The 12,975-nt window shown below is 35.8% G+C and overlaps 1 protein-coding gene across 9 annotated transcripts in view; it reads right to left on the bottom strand.

Annotated features, from left to right (window-relative positions):
* Positions 1-12,975, bottom strand: part of LOC136035226 (uncharacterized) — a 74,209-nt gene that overhangs the window by 35,394 nt on the left and 25,840 nt on the right. For all 9 annotated transcript variants that reach the window (XR_010619367.1, XM_065716847.1, XM_065716846.1 and 6 more), the window contains one exon: positions 2,390-2,543. Coding sequence is in view for 8 of the 9 variants with exons in the window: in XM_065716847.1 (XP_065572919.1) it covers positions 2,390-2,449 (60 nt within the window). In the remaining variant the exon portion in view is untranslated. The remainder of the gene's footprint in view (positions 1-2,389; positions 2,544-12,975) is intronic.

The following is a 12,975-nucleotide window of genomic DNA, read 5'->3' as shown; positions in this document are numbered from 1 at the left end:
ATGTTTCATTTTGATACCCCAAGCCGTTACTTAAAAATTGCAGAGTCAAAGTTGGGATAACCTGGGAAAACATGGGATTTTGGGCTACCAATTGCTTAACCTTGTCTTTTACTTGCTTGCCCTGTACTTACTGTATTAAAATTACTTAACCTTGCTTAACATAACCAAAAACATGCACTTTGCGTATTATTTTAAATAGAGATACAAAAAAATAAGATCTAGTAGGTCTATACTGGCGCAACTAACCAACAAAATAAACTTGCTCAAGAACTCATCAATAAATTTTTAAACTAAAATTACAAAATAAAAATATATGCATATATTTTGATAGAGTTGTAGCGTCGTTATCTTGAATTCTTGGCTGAATTTGTGCGGTAATGACGCTAAGACTATCAAAACTTCACGTTATTATTTTTTTCTTCTTTTTCCTTATATTTCTTATATACTATGTGATGGAAATCTATCTTCTTATTCTACTGTATGGTGAATGCATTCTCATATTTTGTGTAATGGAAAGGCAGAGAGGTCCTCGTCGCTATTTATCATGAAAATATAAAAGAGCAAAAACAGAATAGGCAAAAAGACATATTTTAAAGCTAGGGTATTTGGAGCTATTGTAGGGATAATAAATTGGAATCAGCAAATCGAGCTTTTCATAGGATTAGTATTACGAGTGTCGTTGAGAGGGGAGGGGGCAAGGGGAGGTGGACAGTTGCCCCCACCCCCCAATAATTTGGAAAAAGATAATCTGCCCCTTGAGTATCCGGATAAGAGCCCCTTTTGCTTCCCTTGCCCAATAAAAATGCTGGAGATTCGCCTTTGATCAGAATTGAGTACACAGCAATTCAACTGTAAAATTCAGCTTATCCTAAAAGAATGTCATTTCCTTTGTTTTGTTACTGATAAGCTGTACACCTGTAAAATTCAGCTTTCCTTTTTGAAAAAAAATCCATAGGAAAATGTCTGAAAACAACGTTGATCCCTCTGTAAAACTGCATAGTTCAGCTTATCTTCAAAAAAAAAGTTTGTTCTCTCTGTAAAACTGTGAAATTCAGCTTTTTGTAAGAAGGCCATTGAATTAAACCATGTAGTTGTGGGCATCGGGCCATGGCTAATTGTAGAAAAAGCCAAGACAGATAGTCCGAGTGATTGAGAAGCAAATCTGGCATAAACCCTTTTTAGAATTGTATAAAAATGACGTCAATGCATTTGTTGATAGATAAGTCTATCTATTACGCATCCATGCGTAATTCATATGGCAGAACTAAGGTAGATAGTCATAGAACTAAGGAATAAAAGATTGGATTGATTTTGGGTTGACGCGTGACAGACAATGTCCACTGGACTAGCACGCCAAGTCTGGAGCTGAATTTGCTTGGACTCACAGGCAAACAGGAAGCCTAATAGGCTTGGTCGCTTGTAGTCTAAAGGTGGAATACCGTGTCATAGAATTTGCACATTATCAACAAGTCCTCGGACTCGCAGGCGACAGGTGAAACCTATAGTTTTCCAAATGTTTGGTTAAATAGCACGGGTAAACGGCGGGAGTAAGTATGACTCTCTTATTCGACAAAGACTTGTTTGTTAGCTTTTAGAAAGGCAAGCCCGCCTAGAGTCTCAGGCAGGTTGACCAAGAATTCAAAATTGACATTGGACCGTTAGATTGTCTGGAATGAGAGGTAAACGAGGCGCGCCTGCCTATGGTCTTAGATAGGTTGAACAAGAATTTGGAAGTGACACAGGACCGTTAATTTGCGTGGAATGACAGGCAAACAAGCGTCCAAAGCCAAATTGGGCACATCCGCAATGAATGTCAGGCAAGGCGACGTAATGTTCGTCCCTTCTATAGAACTCTATAATTCACCTTATCTTAAAAAAAGAATTGTTCTCTCTGTAAAACTTTGAAACTCAGCTTTTCGTAAAGAGGTCAGTAAAACGTCTCTTCTTTCTGTAAAACTGTAAAATTCAGCTTTTCATAGGCAAAACCACAAGCACTAGGCCTACTACTAACAACTCACTGCAGCACCAAGACGCCTGATGCCAACACAGCTACACACTCTTTTCTTTCCATCCCAATTTATCTAAAGTCACCCTCTTTACACATTGCAAGGAAGTTCCAATTTCTATTAAATCTTTCCTTCCACCTAGTTAAGGATGACGTGCTTTTTGTTTGACCTAAGAGGGTTGACCAGAAAGGACCATTTTCAGCAATATGTCATCTTTCATCCACGGAACGTGTTCTAACGTGAAAAGAAAAACGCCTTCAAAAAGTTATAAAAAGTAGTCAATGTAAAATTCAGCTTAGCAAAAAAAAACGTCTGAGGGAAACAGCTGTCAAAATTTATTAGGCTTAGCCTTAGCTAATAACATTACGACTGGTGAAACTTACACAGAGCAAAAGCCATAGCTTGAAGGTGTGAAGCGCTAATAATATGGCCATAGTATCCATTAGCAGTGGAACGTAGACAAACTTTGGCTTCAAAATCCAAATGAGTCAACTTGCGTTCGCACTTTTCACTCATCTTCCAAATGGTAAACTGATTCTAAAAAAAAAAAACATAAATACAATCAAAAAACAAAAGACACAACACTTAAAATAAGAAAAAAAAATACAGTTGATTGTAGAAAACCTGAAAAAAAAGACAGTCTAAATCCGAAGAATGCAAGATAATACTAATACAACTACTACTAATAACTCACTGCGGCACCAAGCTTCCTGAGACCAATACAGGTGCAAACGCTTCTCCGCCACCCCAATCTATTTCAACCTTCAAAAAGAAAGAATGCAACAAACACCGAGTTTGGATTAATAGGGGACACGTTCGGAGGAATGTTACTGGCGCAAAGGGGAGACAAACACGGAAAAAGTGCATCTTCAACACATTAGTTTTTGTTCTTCTCATGCGGATGATTCCTTCTTATGTAGAGACTCATGTTGTGATGATGTTGATGGGCATTTTTATTCTGGGCTTCGTAACTGAATGATCAAGACTGCCCCCCCTCCCCCCCCCTATCACACACACACAGAACTCAAAATTTTTATTTTTACTATTGTTTCGTATATTTTTCTCATAATTCACAAAATTTTGGCAGAGTCTTACCTAAGTTGGGCAGGGTTGTAGCTGGTAATTATATTTGGACTATATAATTGGAAGTAATGGAGTATATAGCCAAGGTTTGTCCTCGGGTTTTTTCCATCTATTTTATTAACTTTTCCCCTAATATAACAGTTTTAGCAAGTAATAAATTCACCAGTTGCCCTGAATAAACAGATGTGCTATGATGCCGTGTACATTACTTGACTAATATTCTTGAGTACTGTAATTAGCAAGTAAACCCTTTTTCCAGGTATGGTCGAGGGAGTATTATAAACTATTAAAAAATATAAATAACATGAGAGCATTTGTTTAGAATAAAATATTTGCTTAGATTAAAAGAAAGTGCAAAACCTAAAAACGACTGCTGCTGCCACTACTACTAACAGCTGACTACAGCCACCCGACATAAGTGCAGCCGCTCACTCACCAAGCCGCTAGAAGCCAACATAGGGGTCCCCCCTAATTACACAGGATCCGGTCGGGATTTAAAATAAGAGATCTGAGTTTCGAGGTCCCTCTAAATATGAAATTTTATTAAGATAAGATAACTCTTTCGTAAGTCAAAAATACCTTTTAGAATTGACCCTCCCCCTAAGTCCCCCAAAGAGATCAAATCCGTTCCGGTTATGTCAATCCCGTATCTAGGACTTGTGCTTATTTTTCCCACCAAATTTCATCCCAATCCCTCCACTCTAAGCGTTTTCCAAGATTTTAGGTTCCACCCCCCCCAGCTTCTCCTTCACCGGATCCGGTCGGTATTTAATATAAGAGCACTGAAACACGATATCCTTCTAAACATCAAATCTCATTAAGATCCGAGCACTCCTTCGTAAGTTAAAAATACCTCATTTTTTTAGGTTTTCAGAATTAACCCTCTTCCCCCAACTCCCCCAAAGAGAGCGGATCCGTTCCGGTTATTTGAATCAAGTATCTAGGACTTGTGATTATTTTTACCATCAAGTTTCATCCCGATCCCTCCACTCTAAACTTTTTCGAAGATTTTAGGTCCCCCCCCCCCAATGTCACCAGATCCAGTCGGGATTTAAAATAAGATCTCTGAGACACGATATCCTTACCAAAATCAAATTTCATTAAGATCCGATCACTCCTTCATGAGTTAAAAATACCTCATTTTTTCTGATTTTCAGAATTATCCCCCTCCCCAACTCCCCCAAACAGAGCAGATCCGTTCCGGTTATGTCAATAACGTATCTAGGACTTCTGCTTATTTTTCCCACCAAGTTTCATCCCGATCCCTCCATTCTAAGCGTTTTCCAGGATTTTAGGTTCCCCCCCCCCAACTCCCCCCAATGTCACCGGATCTGGTCGGTATTTAAAATGAGAGCTCTGAGACACGATATCCTTTCAAACATCAAATTTAATTAAGATCCCATCACCCGTTCGTAAGTTAAAAATACTTCATTTTTTCTATTTTTCAGAATTAACCGACCCCCCCCCCCAGATGCTCAAATCACGAAAACGACTATATCTAATTTAATCTGGTCCGGTCCCTGATACGCCTGCCAAATTTTATCGTCCTAGCTTACCTGGAAGTGCCTGAAGTAGCAAAACCGGGACAGACAGACAGACAGAATTTGCGATCGCTATTTTTCACTTGGTTAATACCAAGTGCTATAAAAAGTTGTCAGTGTAAAATGAGTATAAGTCAGTGTATGAGAAAACCGTCTTTTTTTCGGTAAAACAGTATAATCCAGCTTTTAGTATAAAAAAACATCTGTTTGTTCTACAGAACTGCAATTTCAGCCCTTTGAAAAAAAATCGTTAGTATAACATCTGAGAAAAACATTTGTTCTTTCCCTAGAACTGTAAAATTCAGTTTTTTCGTAGAAACAACTTCTTTTCCTCGGTAGCATATCAAATTTTATCAGGAAAGCAGTTGCTTAATCTAAGGTAATAACATTATGACTGGTGAAACTTAAACTGAGCAAAAGCCATAGCTTGAAGGTGTGCATTGCGAATAATGTGGACACAGTATCCATCAACAGTGGGATGTAGACAAACTTTGGCTTCAAAATCCAAATGAGTCAACGCGCTTTCGAACTTTCACCTTTTCATCTCCCAAATGGTAAAATTGATTCTGAAAAAAACTTATGTAGAACAAAACAAAAGACTAGTATAAGCAACTTACAGGGCTATTATCGAAATATCAACAGTACCACCGATTGGGGTTGAGCGTTTCCACCCCAATCGGTTCAAGTTCAACGATGAACTTGAGCGTTTTCCCGAGAATTATAGGTCGATTTCAAAAGCCTTTTTTACGACTTTTCTCAATGTCCTATCGGCACAGATGGGTGTTACTGGTATGTCTTCTGACGAATTATCAAGTTTTTTTTCGGTTTAGATTGAATGGGCCTCATACTGCTAGTGACAAAGTTGCCCCAGTAGGCTATTAGTGCGATTTGCTAGCAAAGAAGTTGACCAAAAAGTTTTCTTACTGAAGTTTAAACCAGCTGGTTCGGGCATCTTTGTGTCGGCATCCCTTACAAAGCGACGTCGTTGTGATTCGTGATTTGCAACAAATCGATCGTGATTTGCTAAATGCCGCAAGAGATCGGTTCGGTGTCAAAAATGTAAGGACTGACTGCGGCCACATACTAGTAAATTCGCACGGTGAACCGTCTGCGCGGAAAACAAGGTCCCTTGGGGACAACAAGAGCTCATATGGTATAAGCTCAATAGAATGATTTAAAAGGAAAATCAGAGGCTTAATACCGGTCAGGATTTAAAATAAGAGTTCTGAGTCACGATGTCCTTCTAAATATCAAAATTCATTAAGATCCGATCACCCACTCGTAAGTTATAAATACCTCATTTTTTCTAATTTTTCCTCTCCCTTTAGCCTCCCAGATGGTCCAATCTGGGAAAACGACTTTATCAAGTCAATTTGTGCAGCTCCCTGACACGCCTACCAATTTTCATCGTCCTAGCACGTCCAGAAGCACCAAACTCGCCAAATCACTGACCCCCACCCAACTCCCCAAAAGAGAGCGAATCCAGTACGGTTACGTCAATCACGTATCAAGGACATTTGCTTATTCTATCCACCAAGCTTCATCCCGATTCCTCCATTCCAAGCGTTTTCCAAGATTTCCCCCTCCAACTCCCCCCAATGTCAAAAGATCTGGTCGGGATTTGAAATAAGAGCTCTGAGACATGAATTCCTTCTAAATATCAAATTTCATTAAGATCGGATCACCTATTCGTAAGATAAAAATACCCCAATTTTCACGTTTTCCAAAAATTCCGGTTTCCCCTTCCAACTCCCCCCAATGTCACTGGAAATGGTCGGAATTTCAAATTAGAGCTTTAAAGCACAATGGGAAGAATAAAAGGCTGTCTAAGATATGTAACTGACATAACCGGACCGAATCTGCTCTCTTTGGAGTTAGGGGGGAGGGTAATTTGGAAAAATAAGGTATTTGTAACTTACGAAAGGGTGACCAGATCTTAATGAAATTTGATATTTAGAAGGATCTTGTGCTTTAAAGCTCTAATTTTAAATTCCTACCAGATCCTGTGACATTGGACGATGAAAATTGGTAGGCGTGTCAGGGAGCTGCACAAATTGACTTGATAAAGTCGTTTTCCCAGGTTCGACCATCTGGGGGGCTAAAGAGAGAGGAAAAATTAGAAAAAATGAGGTATTTATAATTTATGAGTGGGTGATCGGATCTTAATGAATTTTGATATTTAGAAGGGCATCGTGACTTAGAGCTATTATTTTAAATCTTGACCGGCATAAAGCCTCTGATTTTTCTTGTAAATCAATCTATTGATTCTTAAAATTTTGTTAGAACTCATACCATATGAGCTCTTTGCTCTTAGCTCTTCTTGCCTCGTCACAGGTGCCATACGAGCTCTTAGCTCCTGTTTTTATTTAATTTACTCTTACTGCGTCTATACTAGATTATTTAATGAGCTGACCTTTTAGTCTAGAAGAGGTTTTGTCGGCACCAAAAGCCATAGATCTTGAACCATGTATGAACCAAGTAAGACTTTTAACAGTTAAGAACAGTGCTTAAATTCGAAATCCGTAGTGAAAACCCCTGGGGAAGCTGATTCGTCGCGCTTATGTGCCTGGAATCGTCATCTTACTACTTTTTATGAGGATGTGCTGCAATTTCTCTCTGATTCTCAAGGAATAATTAGTTTTATTGGTATATGGGAAAGTTTTTTGAGTCAGGAACACTCTTTCTCGTTGTATTCTCTTCCAGATTATAATTTAGAGACTAAAAACCGGACACCACTTCATAAAGGGGAAGTGCACGTTTGATTTCAACGTTCATTTCAAAGTCGTCATACCAAGTAAGAAATTATATTGATGTTTGGATAGAGGGTAAGTATATTTTTAATCAGAGAGAGGGTATTTTTAAATCAGAGGGCGGATACCTCTCCACACATCGTATTATCCCGAAATGCATCAAATAGAAATTTTGAGATGGCCATTTGTTGCCATAAGAACCTCAAAAACAGCCCATTCAATTGGAAATTGAAAGAGTCAGTGGCCTTTTGAATAGCCAAAAGTGACTAGAGGTTAACCAACCCCCCTCCCACGCCCACAATATCCCCAAACACATTTAATCAAAATTTTGAGATAGCCATTTTGTTCAACGAAATTGAAATGTCCAGACGTTGTATCTTTGAGGATGACAACTATTCCACAGCCTTCAGGGCAAGGGTTGTAAGTTATGCCTTGGGGATATATAAGGTATATATGGAAAGGATGATCGTATTAACTTCGGAGGGGGCTCATTGGATTCATAAAATCAGTAAAAATATATGGAATAATTTTTCACCGTTTTAATATTGCTCCTTACTTAGTTTTAAAGTTGCTCCTTACTTTCAGTTAAAAAAATTGCTTTCAGTTGAAAAAACTTTTTATTTAATCCATGGATAAAGCCACTGATTTACCACGACTACCGTAGTTTGTTATCATAATTGCATTATACTAATATAATATACAAACACATTTTTCTGCATAAATACAGTAAACTAATTCACAGCTACTTTAGGATCAGAAGTCTGCCTTCACCTAATTACATTACACCTGTTTTCTGGTTTAAAAGCAGACTCATTGTTTACTTTGTTGCATTAAAAGGATAGCAACATTGATAATTTTTCCTATGCAAGGCTGTATAGAGGGGGATATAACCCCTCCCCTCCCCAAAATTTTGGTCTAACCAATAAAAAAGTAACGAAAATGCACATAAACAAATTTTCGATGAGTTTTGTAAATTTTTTGTACCCCCAATCCCCGTAAAAATCCTTCAAACGAAAATCATGGACACAGCTTTGCTTCTATGTTCGATATTTGTTTTAACTGCGAGCATTCTTGATAAGGTAAGACTTGGTACCTAGTTTGAGTTCTTTTTTTGGTCAAAGTCAATTTAATTATTTTAGTTTTTAAATAATTTTTTTTAGTCAAATTTAATCATTTAATCATTTTAATCATTTAATCAAATTTAATCATTTTTTTTAGTCAAATTTAATCGACTTAATAAAGAACAAGGTGTCTACTATGTATCACTTTTTTCAGCAGCTAACTTTGTATTAAACAAAGGCGTTTTGAGAGCTTGGAATGAGGCTCATTTGATCAAAAATTGAAAGTTGTATGTCCTTCTTAGGTAGGCAAAAGTGATTCAAGAGTTACCAGCCCCCTTCTCAAGCCTTTCTTGCTCCTCGGGACCCCTGCAGTCCCAAAGGGCCTCGGTAAAATTGACAGGTATTCTTTTTTCTCAGAACAGCAAAAATATCCAATGAAATTTATCTAGGGGTGACATGACCCATGCATAGCATAGGACTATACATAGTCCCCATTGCTCACAGATAGGTTTATAGCAGAAAAAAGATAGTCAGTTTTATCTTGGATGTGTTTTGTCGGATTGAAACTTGCAAAAATTGTTCCCTGGACCAAGTGGACATCAGATTTATTTTATTTTTATTTTTAAGATGACCAAAGCATGTTGGAAGCCATAAGAATAGGCCAAAATTATTGTCTCTGACCAGTTTGAAAATTAAACCCCTAAATCCCTGGGCTAGAGGGACCTTAATATACAAAAATATTCGTTTGAAACCGGGGCTCTCAAATTTAAGGCCCAGAAGCTTTAAGGGGTCCACTCAACCATAATAGAGAATACAGTTAAAAGAGCATGATATTATGTAATGAGACATTTTGAAATTACTTCTTTTTTCTTCATTAACAAATCAATAAGGTGCAAATCAGTGACATAATTCTTTAGCAAATTTGTGGTCACTAAAAAAAGACGGCAAAGTCTTCTTCTCGTTGTTGTAAATTATTTATTTATGTAGTGTATTGACTGAAAAAAGTAAATTACGAAGTGAATAAAATTTGTAGAGACTACTCAAATTAGATTCTTTTTTAAATTTAGAAAGTTATCACACATCAAAACAATCCCCTTTGATTATCCTTTATGGTTTTGTTTACATATTCAAAAAGATTGAAACATGAAACGGTAGTAAAAATTGGAATACAGATTCAATATTCTGATTTTTAGATGCAAAATTGTTATTGGTGTTATTACATTCTCTACTGGCCGACCTGGTATTAAATCTCTACTGGCCAACCTTAATTTTTGCAAGGTATGCAGACCTAAATCCACACAGAAAAAAAAACTCAAACCCAAATATAATAATTGTGCTCCGTATTTAACTGAGGGATTTAACCAATGAAATAATAATGTCTATAGCTTAAATGTAACACAAAAACAATATCTCTTTTCTCCCCCTCTCCCCATAAAAAAAGAAGAAGAAAAGTGGCTTATGATTACTAAGCCGGTCTAGTTGACAAGATTAATAGTTCAAAGTGTCATTATCAAACATAAACCGATAAGAATTATCTAGATGTGACATGTGCCAACTGAAGTCCAACCATTAGGGGAGAGTGGGGGCAGCATGAGAATTTGCGTTAAAGTACTGATTTTCTTTGAAAATCTACTGATTTTCACCCACATTTCTTTTGTTTTTAAATAAATGCACACTACTACCAAAAACTACATATCTCCATGTTGACTTATATGTCATTAAAAGATGAATTCCCAACTTTTCTTAATTTCTAAAGAAATATATGGGCAAGTAAGTTTCCACTTACCCACCTTAAAAATCAGATCTTTTTTTTACTGTCTATGGTCCTTCAAGAAATGCATGGGTTTAAGCAGAAAGAAGCTCTATATAGTAGAATTTCTATAAAGAAAACAACTTAGGCATTTTATTCAACAGCCAAAGATTGAACCTCCATCCCTGTCAGTATAAGAGTATTTTACAGATGTTTACAAGTCTTGACATTTTGAAAATAGCGACGAAGACCACACTGCCTTTCCATAACAAACAAATACAAAGTAGAGACAATAGGGGAAATATTTTCAAGACAGTGGAAATCAGTTCTGTGGATATTTCGGCCCAATGTCCAAGGGCCGTCGTGCCCTGAATATTTGCCCCGATTCATATATAAATGCAGAAATAAACTTTATCGGAGATATTCTTTTTGGTAATGGATACCCCATTCCTTTTGTCAATAAAGTAATTAACCGTAGAATAAAAAGACATTCTTGTAAAATCGAAGAAGATACTTCACAATGTTAGGCTACTGATAAGCCCTCAAATATTGTCTATCTTCCGTATATCCCAAAGATCACAAGAAAATTAAAAAATATTTGCACAAAAAAAAATAATCTGTATGTAGTTTTTACTAATAATTTTAAAATCATCAATTTCTTAAATTCGGGTAAAGATAAGACCCCAGTTACTCGCCAAAGAGGGGTCTATCAAATACCTTGTGATTGTGGAAATTACTATGTCGGCAGGACCCATCAGAATCTAGACAAACGCTTACAACAGCATAGAAATGACATGGACAAGGCCTTAATTTCAAATAGTTCCAACAACTCCTTTGATTCTGCTTTAGGTTGGCATATATTTAATAATCCGTCCCACATGATACTTTTTGAAAACTCTTCACTCATCAGTAATGATTTGGGAATAAAACAGGTGGTTCGAGAATCAATCGAAATTAATCTCAAAATAAATAATAATATTTCTTTGAACAGGGACTTAGGGGAATACTCACAAAAATTCTTTACTCAAATTTAATTAAAAATGATCTAACAAAATATTTTACTAAACCGATTTATAATAGTACTGAACCAACTACGAAAAGGCCTTTGAGACAGGCTGCTAAACAAGCAAGATTAGCTTTAAGAAATTGCATCTAATCATTTTTTTCTCTTTAGTTTGAATGAGCTTATATTCTCATTTCATTCTTTTCCCAGTCCTAGTTGAAATTCGTTGAAGTAAGGATGCTAGGGCTATTTTTAAAAAAAGTTTTAAAAAGTGTTTTTTAATTATTTAGTTTTAATTCTCACAATTTGATGAAAGTTCATTTATATATATATATATATATATATATATATATATATATATATATATATATATATATATATATATATATATATATATATATATATATATATATATATAATATATATATATATATATATATATATATATATATATATATATATATATATATATATATATATATATATATATAGTTTCTCTCTTATTCTTGTATTGTGCTGAAGACGGCCCTTGGACACAGGGCCGAAATATCCACAGAACTGACTTCCACTGTCTTGAAAAGTGTTTCCCTATTGTCTCTACTTTGTATTTGTTACATTTTGAATGGTAAGGAGTCTATAGGTCTACTTAGGTTTGAAGTCCTTAGTGCTTCAGTAATGCATGAAAAAAAAAATCACCTTTAATACTGACACACAGATCAATATGAAGACATTTATTTTAGGGTAAACCAAAATTTGAAAAACATGTGAATTGTAAGAAAAACAATGAGTATTATCAGAGACTTTCTCACAATTTTGATACTTTTTTCATGGTATATGCCACTAGACATGGAGAAGCAGTGAGTTTACACATTTTAACAGATATGATGATTGGCTTACCAAATTATTGTGGCATTCACAATTTTATGTTTGTTTTTATTTAAATTTTACGTATGTGAATTTTATTTTTTGTGATATATGCCCCCAAACATCGGGAAACAGTGACTTTGAACATTCTTGGCAAAATACTGTGATTAGTTTGTAAAAATACTACTCCATAATTATTGTGCCTTTGTGGATTTTATAAGTGTGGTTGTGTTATGTTACTGTGGAATCGTCACAATTTCAAAAAAATAATGCAAAAAACAGGTATACCTTTCCATCATACAAAAAAAGAAAATAATGAGGAAATTGTGAAGACAGTGTTTTGATATGCCAATAAACATTATCCTAGTTGAAACTCTTATTTGTTTTGTCATAGAAAGGCAGTGCAGTCTTGAAAAAAAACAATGTTGTATATATGGGGGTGATAGACCAAGGAAATTTCATAACCATAAATTCAGCAACATTTCGTCTACCATTACAGGAAGAAGTAGATTGTACCAACTTTATTAAGAATTCGACAAAAACTTACACCAGCAAGATTAAGGAACTCAAGACTTTGAATGAACTCAGTTAATGAGCCTTCCAAGCCAATGGACCAGTAACATTCTGTAGCCTGGAAGTTGTTATATTTTCTTCTGTATAAATATTATTTGTGTTATTTATAATGCTTTAGTATTTCTGCTGATTATAAAGACACACCATGTCTTTGAAATATCCAGAGCTTTTGTATTTGTTTTTCACTGTCTAGTAAAAGGACTTATCCCTATTGAAACTCTGATTTGTTTCATCATAAAAAGGCAGTGTGGTCTTGAAAACAATTTAACTGCTCCATTCAAACTGACTAATGACTTAGGCATATGACTTTAGTGCAGCAGCAGTATCTTTCAAGGGGGTACTTA

This window comes from Artemia franciscana, chromosome 14 (genome assembly GCF_032884065.1).
Source record: "Artemia franciscana chromosome 14, ASM3288406v1, whole genome shotgun sequence".
Taxonomy (NCBI): Eukaryota; Metazoa; Arthropoda; class Branchiopoda; order Anostraca; family Artemiidae; genus Artemia; species Artemia franciscana.
The sequence above is the reverse complement of the archived record's forward strand: the minus strand, read 5'-3'. Positions and strand labels throughout refer to the sequence as shown.